Source organism: Periplaneta americana, chromosome 4, assembly GCF_040183065.1.
Source record: "Periplaneta americana isolate PAMFEO1 chromosome 4, P.americana_PAMFEO1_priV1, whole genome shotgun sequence".
NCBI classification, from domain to species: Eukaryota; Metazoa; Arthropoda; class Insecta; order Blattodea; family Blattidae; genus Periplaneta; species Periplaneta americana.
In genome coordinates this window covers 100,297,850-100,308,568 of record NC_091120.1, presented here as the reverse complement: position 1 = coordinate 100,308,568, position 10,719 = coordinate 100,297,850, and the positions used below count along the sequence as shown (strand labels likewise).

The following is a 10,719-nucleotide window of genomic DNA, read 5'->3' as shown; positions in this document are numbered from 1 at the left end:
TTATCCTGTTTCCAATATGCCTGTAGTTAAAAAACAATATGCCACTCAACAATGTACATACATGTTGAAAGTAGTTATTTTAGCTACTTCCTGTTATGGCAAGTGTTTCATTCGTTATTTTCATTGTCACAGATTTATTTAATTACAGATTTTCAGAGAGGAATGTTTGGTGTTCAGTTTTCACTAGTTTCATTCAGCCATGCCTAAAATAAAGCCATCTAAATCTTGTCATTTAAGACAGATTGAACCTGAATTTGGAGATGATGTTTTCTCTACAGACAGTGACGTATTATTTGTAAGTTGTGCGAAACAAAGGTATCGGCCGAAAGAAAATTCACTGTTCAACAATATTTGGGTCGCGATAAGCATATACGAGCAGTGCAACTCGCAAGTAAGAAGAAATCCACGCAACTTTTACTGCAACAAAGTGTATCCATGAAGGAAAATAAATTGTCAGATTTTTACACAGACTTTTGTGAAGCATTTGATATTTCCTTCATTGAAGAAGATCTCACTGCCAGTCATTTAGTGCATTTCAAGTATGCTCCAGTTGTATCAGCGAATGTGGAAAGGAGTTTCTCACAGTACAAAAATGTGCTTTCCAACAACAGGTGTTCCCTAACTTTCGAGAACCTGCGCATGCTGATGGTTACCTACTGTAATAATTCTGAATAAGGTCATATTTTTTACATGTGGTCTTTCCTAGAACAAACAAATTCGTGAGTTTAAATTAATATTAGTTTTTAATTTCAATTTTAATGTTACAGAAGTAAGAACTGTACTGTACTGTGATACCCTAAAATGAAGACAAAAATTTTTAAGTCCTTTTTTAGACCATTTTATTGGTTTTTTTAGTCATTTTATATATTATTTTTTTAGATACTTTTAGGTCATCGAAATCCGGGCCCTGGTTATCATCTTATCATATGACGATAATAGAATAATTTAAAACCACATTATAGAAGCAATTCGTTCTGAAAATAAAACCTAGCCACATATAAACATACTGCCATTTCCCATAACTATGGTCCACAATACAACCATTCGAATTTTGTACTCCATAACGTAGTATCTCGTTTTTGCAGTACTGTAGTTTGAAGTCAAGTCACTGCAGCTATCTACGAACGGTCTATGTTACTTCCACAATGTTCTCTGAATGGTTGTATCATGGACCATAGTTGTGTTCCAGGACCAAAGTTATGGGAAATGACGGTACTTGTTTTAGATCGCAACTTTGAACATAATTAATTATCTATTACAATAAATATTTCTTAACAATATTCATCACATTGCTTTAATTTAATAAAAAAATATTAAATCCATTAGATCGCTTATAAAACTTCAATAAAAAAGCTTAATAAATAAACAACGAATAGCGTGTTTCCATGAGATGCCATGTCACAAGGACAGTGAGCCTACAAAACAAAACAAAGAAATGCTCGTACTTGGAAGTGTTACTTGACGCTTGAGCTTTTGTGAATGTTAGTCATCCAGGTGAAATATACTGTACCAGTACAGGACTGGCAAAAACGACGAGTAGCACAAATGACGATAATCGAATCCGCACTGTATGTCTTTAGAATTTTATAGTTATACTGGGAGAATAAGTAATGACTTAAAATAATCGAAGTTAATAACTACAGAATAAAGGTGCTTTTAAGGCAAGTGTAAAAAATTAACACAATTCACATATTCGAAAAATACAACTTTTCTTCAGATTTTACTGTCAACTTAAAAATTAGTATGAAACTTGGATTACAGCACAGAAAAATGGGCTTTGCATTTTGTATCACTCAAAGCACCATTAGAAAACATTTACAGCATTTGAGACTTAGATGTGCCAAATCATCTTCATGGTCTGTACATCAGTGACACTGCTGTGCCCATTCATACATAGTACCTGTACAATAAATGACATTTATATACATGTTTATCCCCAGTTTAGCTCCGGTATTCTAGGATTAAAAAAAACTAAGTACATTATTGTGATTGAACAATACTGATAAAGGCAAAGAAAGTAAAATATTCTAGAACTATCTCGTGTTATAATGTGATCATACAATGTATCACTATGTTTCCTCTGTGCAATGTATCCATGCAAATACAACATATTTCCTTATTCACACTGCAAAATTATTTGCTAGCTAAGCAAAGACAGGTACAATGTCGGAAATCTCTGTTTTCATCCTTCATATCGATATAACAAATACAATATAATTATGAAAATGGTCCATTGCATCACAGGAAACATTTACAGAATCATAATTCTTAATGAAACAAAACAGAGATAGTTCCCAAATAACAACAGCCATGAAGCCTATGTAAAAAAAATAATAACTATGCAATATATATATGTATATATATCTATCTTCATTTAGTCAACAATTATAAATAACATCTTTCCTTTCTACAGAAAATTAAAATCATTTTAATGAACAGCAGGATCATGGCAGTTTCGTGTGCAGTACACTTCATATAAATTTACACGGCAGGATGTAAATGTTCTAACATAATAAGATATTCAAATTATCGGTTTAAGCTGTTTACCATAACTACAAGAATATAACAAAAACGTATTTTGAAGCCTATCAATACTAAATTAAAATGTTCGAGACCTACAATTTAGACTGAGACCATGAAACTCAATAAAGATTATCGTTTCCTCTATAAAAAGTCGTTCCTTCTTATTAATAAATGTTTGTTCTTCAAAGATTGGAAGAGATTAAAAGAATATTAATCTCTTCGAAATCAGGAATAATTTCAATGCATTCTACATTTCAGGTTCTAATACTGTCTGCACCAATTTCATCTATGTCAACTTTATCAAATTTGAAGCAAAAGAGCTCGCAACATGCGTAACACAGAATGTAGTGCTTTCAAAATTAAAAAAAAAACATGAGATCTAAAATGAAATAAGAGATGTATCAATTTCAGCTTCTTTATTTTTATATTTTAATTTTGAATGGTAAGGATCAAAAGATGTGATATGTGTATAAAAATTAGATATGGTACTAGTATTAAATGAAATCTAAACTAAACACTATTTAAGTGTACAAACATCAATGTGGTCTTCTTGAAATTTACTTTCTATGAAAATACGGTGCGGCACATATAGTAATATATCTATATTGATTTATATAACTTCATATTCTGTGATTAACATATCATTACTTTCACAATTCTAGAAAAATTAAATACAAGTAAAATGATATGCTTTAATTAGTATCGTAAATTCACACGTATATTGTTACTATTGAATGAATTTGTTACTACATTACTGCAGGTGACGAATTATTAGTGGTTTCAGAAAAAGTTATCTGTACATTAGTCTATTATTGTCAGATTATTTATGAACAACGACTACCATGCACTGTATTAATCGTTCACAAAAACTGATAAAAGTAACCACATGGAACTTCATTGTACATTATACCTAGGTATTATAGATATAATTAACAAACCTAGAAAAAAAGAAACAGAAATTGACAATCTCTTTTTTCAAATGATTTTCGTTTAGTGCATGTTATTAACATTATGTAAAAATTTACACCATCACTTTTCTTTTCCCTACCAGTATAGATAAATTGAAATCATAAAGCAAAAAATAGTTTTCGCTACATAAACATTAAAAATATGTACGAAATATGTGCTTGGTGTCGAAATATGCACAAACGTTCAAAATACGCACATATATGCATATATCCCCATATAAAATTGGTTTAATTAAATTAGCAATAGTCAAGACAATAACAAGAAATTAAAATGACTGCTTTTCTTTATGTCTAACAATTTGAATATTTCCATTATATGGCTAGTATTTTCTTTTTCGTAGGATCCTCTACTATGCCAAGTTTGTTGGCTCTTCAGATTTTAGTGCATATTTCGGAATTTTAAGCGCATATTTTAGGGTTTTTAGTGCACATAATTCTCGACACTGTAAGGCAGAAAATAGGAAAGACTGGAGAATGCTGGATTTGCAGTGAAAAACCTGCCCTTGGGCAGAACATTATGAATGAATGAAATTCTCGACACTAGTGATTACAGAAGTAGTTGGAATTAACAGCTCTTCCTTATAGAGCAAATTTCACCAATATATGATTGATTCTGCTTAGGAACATGTAAAAAAAAAAACCAAACAAACAAAATAAAATAAAATTATATAAAAACACAGGGTAATATTTATAAATCGTGCAGTAATGCTATACGCAAAATTAGAAAACGAATGTTTATTGAAGGGAAATATATGCTGTAGACAAACATATGGCTTTTCTATAATTTATTTCGACTATTGAAAATAAATGACCTGTCTCTCTAAAATCTCAAGAAAATGGTAAAAGGTAATTCATATTTAATTATCAATAATTAATAATGTACAAATTACACATACAGATAATGTAGATTACTAACTATCTGTTACTACTGAAAGCTTTTGTATTAAAACCATAAAACATATAGTACAAATTTCTGATTCATGAATTTATTGTATTCTCTACTTTGTACTTTATTTCCTATCATCTGAAAACAGTAGCTTTTTAATTTTAACCTATATTTAGGGAAAAGTATCACAAACAAATAAATATGGCAGTCATATTCTATTCTGCAGAGGATTAATATAATTTGTTTACTTATTTTGTATTTTAGGACAGTATGAAAGATTTGGAAGCAGAAAAAAGTGAAGTGAGCATTCTGACACAATTTGTTTACTTATTTTGTATTTTAGGACAGTATGAAAGATTTGGAAGCAGAAAAAAGTGAAGTGAGCATTCTGACACAATTTTATGATGAAAAACCAAGGTTTTATGTATTATATAGAATATTCAGTCTATTGCTGCTGTGAACAAACTACAGGTCACTGTGATCCTGTTAAGAAAATAATCATAACATGTAACATTTAGGATGAATGTTATCTATAGGAGCTTATGATTCAGCTGATAAAGGGATTGAAAATAGATTTCCTGGCAAGGAGAAAGTGGAGGAACTATTTTAACATTAAAAATGTTAAAAAGATAATGGGTATTATGTTAGTGAGCTTATTTCCAATTCAAAAGAGAAAGACTTCAGTTCCTTTTAATTTCAAACTATTTATATTGCTGCATTTGCTACTGTCCTGAGTTTTGTATAAAGAGAACCAACTGCTAGCATCTATTGATTTTTCGAAGTATATTAGTCGTGCACTATTTTATAAAAATCAAAGTAATAACATGTGAACACATTCAGTTGATGAATAATATTTCTTGCCACTGTAAATTTAATCCTGCCAAATGTTCTGTTGGTTTCTTTCATCTGAAATATGATGGACATTATAGCTTTAAGTGATAGTATATGACGTAATACGCTAATGATACAGCTAAATAGTGCTTATCATTTAGCACATGAAAGATTGAAAGAAAATGTTTACAAATTTCTTTTAAGTTAGAAGGAAAAAGAAAATCAACAATTTTAATTTGTTATTGTTATCTTTGCTTTTATATGACGTTTTAATGTAATAAAATAATACAAATTCTAAATCAAGATTTTCAGATTAAAGAGTAAATAATTAAAACACTTCTTATAAACAACAGTTTCTTGAATTACACGTTAAGTTTTGTATGCAGAGAGGCAGTTCGTTATTTATCCCAAACTAGAAGACATATAATCACTTCAGTTGTTTTAAACGTGAAAAGTATCTGACTACACTTTATGAAATGTAGGCCTATGATAAATTATAAAGTACTTCAGATTATAATGGATTCTTAAATTATTTTAACATAAACGAGAAAATTTACTATTAATCCTTCGAAACACTATAGAACAACACTGAAAGGTAAGCATTTATATAAAAATATGTAATCTGAAGGAATGTTGCTACAACCAGTCAACCATATTTAGGTATAGAAATTTCCTAATCCAATTCACAATATTATATTTCACATACCAACTTCGTTTGAATTAATTTAATTTCAAACTTTTTTTACAATTCTGAATAAAACAGGAACCTACATATACCTCATCCCTGGGTGAGTTTAGTCAATTTCCTGCAATTCTTTAGCGTAAGTGCAACTTTTTATTATAATGTGTATACTTATAAACTTAAAGTTCTGTCTCAAATTTTCGGGAACACAACAGATACTGTAAATAAATATAATTTTTCAATAGAACATAAAAAAATAATATAAACTACATTTTCAACAAGACATACTTAAACAAAAGAAGGAGGAGGAAAGTTCAAATATTTGTACACATATTTTCTGAAAGGAGATATTTCAAGTTAAGGAGAAAAAGCACTACCTACAAGTATAAAATAATAGAACATTTTCTTCTGTAAATTATATCCTATAGTTATTCATATTGTCAAATTTTGTAGATTGTCACGAATATCTATCTTGCCATATTACAGACATTGGTGCAAACAGATAACAGTATAAATTACCAATCAATATATTGAAGCTGTAATTTTGTTTGAGTGGTCCCAACAGCAGTCCAACTGACATAAACACTCATTCTTCAGATGACTAACAGTCCTCTCTTGACAACACAAGAAAATGATCAGTTTTCTACTTCTATAACACAAACGTGTGTATTAAGCTGGAAATTAAATGCAAACATACGTATAGTAAAGAGTAAGTAGGTTTCTTGGGGCCTGACCCCACTCCAAAGCCACATTGTGACCGTGTGACTAATGTAATACACTGCGTGCATTGTTAATGCAGTGTGTATACATTATTGATGTGACCTCTCCTTTACCAGCAGTTTACAGATGCAGGATTCCCTAATTCACATTGTATTTGGATTTATAACTACTTAATTTACTTCATTTTGTTCTTTAAAAATATGAAAAATTAATTTATATTAATAATACCGGTAACATTAACCCACGTTTTTAACCTACAAAAATATTTGATTACATTACCGTGTCCTATAATGTAATGTATACTTACAGATGAGAAAGACATGACTTTATTTTTTTATTATTTTTTTTGTTGTTTTCTTTTTGTTTTCCTTGCAGATTGTCTGTGTGATTAAATCAGATCACCACCATTATAGGTAACAGACATACACACATGTACTCCCAAACACACATCGCGCACAAGTGGTAAATGCCACAAATTATGTTCAATACTGATGGACTGTCCACTTCTGTAACACTTGTGTCCAATGGTTCCCTGTTTCTTAAACTCTTTGATCATTTTCACAAGCCGATCTTTAATGGACAATGTGAACAAGCTGAATGAGGTCACAATGTTTTTACCACACTGGAATACTATAATGGCATGGAGAATTCAACAAATTTGACGATATTCAATGGTCCAAGCTTATATTTTAATATGACATAACTTCAAACATTATTAGTTCTTTGTTGACGTATAGGAACAATGTTTGTTACATCAGTGTCTCTCTCTTCATATGCATAACCTGTTTTTTTAAGCGAGGATTATTAGTAGTAGCTCTTCCTATATATTGTGAATAATTTACACAGTCATTCAGTCGTCCCCTGTAGTAATCTTTCAAGGAAACCAGCACCACTGTCACTTTACGAAAATAAATGCAACACTTAACATGTACAAATATAACTATACCACGATGGAAATGTACACAAACACGAATTTAATGCAATTTGAAAATGTCTTTTTATAATTATGATATTAATATATTATCAAATGTTTTTCATCTAAATTCCAGATCTTTGCACTAATCTTCTTTCAGTTCGTTTAAGTAGAAAGATTTTCGCATATTATTACTACACATTCCACAATGAAAATGATGTTTTATAAAAATAGCTTAATAATGGTACCAATTTTAATTTGCTTTAATTTCATAAAAAACATACTACCCCCTGGTATTATTCCCAAGCCTTAGGTATTAGAATAAAAATTAAGAAAAGGCCCTTTAGATAGGGTTAGAAAGCCAATATGGAAATGCAAGCATAAGAACTCAATGACTTGCACATCATCTGGAAAAGTCATTAAACATTGTATATTATCACTTTTCTAATCTATATTTAAATTTATTTTCCTGAATCACGGAAGTTTATTGTAAAGTACCATGGACTTTTAAGTGATTTGATGTAAAAAGATTTAATCAAATATCCCGAACAAGAATATTTTATATTACGTTTACTATTGTAAGGACAAAATTTCATTGTGCTGTTTATGATTAATATTTTTGTACACAACTCAAATAGCATTATATGAACCGCGTATCACAAAGTATCAGTGATGGTTGTGTATGTGGTACTGTTAATTACACATGTTGACACATGCTATTAGTTATGTTTCATTATTTTTTTTAGATTGACGTACAATTCCAAGCCACTTCCAGCCAAATGATTTCCTTGAAAATTTCAGCTATAATGTTGAGTCTGGAATAGAGTGTAGCTAGAATTTTTCTTCTAACATGTGGCTCAATTTGAAAATGGCCGTCTGAGATCACACTGTTTGCTCATTATTTCACAAAAGTTTTTTTTTCTGTACTTTGCTCTAACTAGATCAGGACGTTTGTAACTTTAAATGTACAGAAATTATTGGCAAAATAGCCTGATATTGTCCTAACCTCAGTTCGTGCCAATATCCAATGTGGTTGTAGTTTGTCCACTATTCGAGGGTCCACTTCCATGACTGTTGAAAGAAGGGAAAAAGAAGTCACCACCATTGGGACGTGGCAGCTTGCGCATAATTTTACCCGAAGTGATGAGACGCCCAAAGCCTTCCTGGTGTGCAAAAGCATAACCAGAACGTATTGAACGTCTGGTTCGTCTTGCAGATGGTGTGCGCAAAACATCCTGAGACTGCCGAGACCTTAATAAACAGAAATACAAACAAATAATTAACATATATATTAATATTATTTATTCATTTTAAGCAATATTAACAACCAAAAGTTGTTTTTTTATTAATTTTTCACGAAAAAGAATATGAATATCTGAGCACACGCAAAAATACAAACTTCTATTTTTCCACGGGTTTAAAAATTCAACAGTTTTCACAGATTATAAATTAATACTTTTGTGTAGGCCGTGAAATGGCAGAGATGTGTTCCTATGATTTCTTATCTTGCATAAGAAAATGAACGATTAATATGAAAGAATGGTACCTATACTCTAGGAAAAAAGCCCTATGCTCATCGAAAAGAAGACTTATGGCTGGTCCACAATAAACAAGGAACGAGAACCAAAACGAAAATGGGAAGTGAAGAACGTGAATGTGAAGTTTTGATTCACAATAAATCGAGAACGGGAACAGCTATGCACATTGAAATGTATGTCAATAACAATATGTAAATTCGATATTACGCATTCTGATGTTATTTGTGTATACTTGACCAATGACATTCTCTCAAGAGTGCAAGCCAACCAACATAAACACAAGTTAACCAACTTCGAAATTTAAGACACGGAATATTTAATAATTTAATTCACGTGGTAGTCTGGTCACATATACACGCAGCATGTATGGAAAGTGATTCTACTGAATTTCTGCGTTAGTTACAAGCAATGAATGAGCAAAATATTATGCCACAGCCTCCTTGTTACAAAATATACGACGATCAAATAGCTTTATGATGAAACAGAATGAATCTAGTAGGCTGTGATCGGAAACGAGAACAGCAAAGTTAAAATTTGGCCAACTCTCTGTTCCCTCCCCGGGCTCCAGCAAGCTTCTCGTTAATTGTGTAAATATATACATAAAAAAATGTTCTCATTCTCGTTGTCGTTTTCATTCCCGGTTTATTATGAACCAGACTTTAATGAGTCTCAACATCTTCTCGTGAAAATAAAATTTCCTTCTTCGCTTGGGATCGAAATGTAGATCTTGCATTTCATAGTCCGTCACTCAGATTCATGTGCACATGCATGCACCTCTACAATCAAACAAGGGTACAATAAAATGGACAGAGTTATGCAACAATAAAGCAACAGCAAAATCATTTTTTTTTAAGATATTAGTTGAATTTAATTATAAATTCATAGTATCAATTTTGTTCAAATCCAACTCACTCTGAGCATGAAAGAAAATAATGTCAATACCAAACACGGCATTATTTACCATTATAATGAATACGATGTAAATTTTGTAGTAACAAACTATGTAGTGGTCTCCTGTCGCAGAATACGAAATAGAAGAAAAGCAAGTGAGCGAGAACTATTCTGTTATTGCATAAATCCATCCAATCATAGTAACAGAAAATACTAAACTAGCTGCGAATGAGAAATGTAAACACAGTTCTGTGGTTGTGTGATTACAATATGGATGGAATAAAGAATGCAACATACGTATTTTTTTTTTTTTTCAAGTTTTATGTCAACTGAAAATTTAAAATGTGGGAGATAATTCATCTGAATTTGAAGGATGCGAGTTTGTATCAAATTTAATTAGATATTAATTCTTTTCAACAAAATGAGGCCACTATATGGTAATGTTTTACAGGTTACACTATTGATCATAATGGACAGTGGTTTCCATCCTATTGTATAGATACATTTTTATGATGTGAGGTGAGAAAACGCGGGTTACTGGTGGTCCACTTCCTGAGTGGTCTGCAATGCGCGGGCTTTTGGAGATGCAGCGTAATAGATCATCAGTCACCATATGGTATTTGCTATAGTCACAAGTCGTATTACAAAAGTCAAGTGTACAAAGTTATTGTATAAAGTTTAGTGATTATTGTGTATTTAGGTAATGCCTACCAACAATACTCATTTCTCATTGTGTGAACGTGTGTATGTATATGTACAATACGTAT

At 31.1% G+C, this 10,719-nt stretch overlaps 1 protein-coding gene across 7 annotated transcripts in view; it reads right to left on the bottom strand.

Annotated features, from left to right (window-relative positions):
- Window positions 1-1,692: 1,692 nt before the first annotated feature.
- Window positions 1,693-10,719, bottom strand: part of ATP8B (ATPase phospholipid transporting 8B) — a 634,707-nt gene continuing 625,680 nt past the window's right edge. For all 7 annotated transcript variants that reach the window (XM_069823802.1, XM_069823803.1, XM_069823800.1 and 4 more), the window contains one exon: window positions 1,693-8,774. In XM_069823802.1, coding sequence (XP_069679903.1) covers window positions 8,531-8,774 — 244 coding nt within the window. In that variant the 3' untranslated portion in view covers window positions 1,693-8,530. The remainder of the gene's footprint in view (window positions 8,775-10,719) is intronic.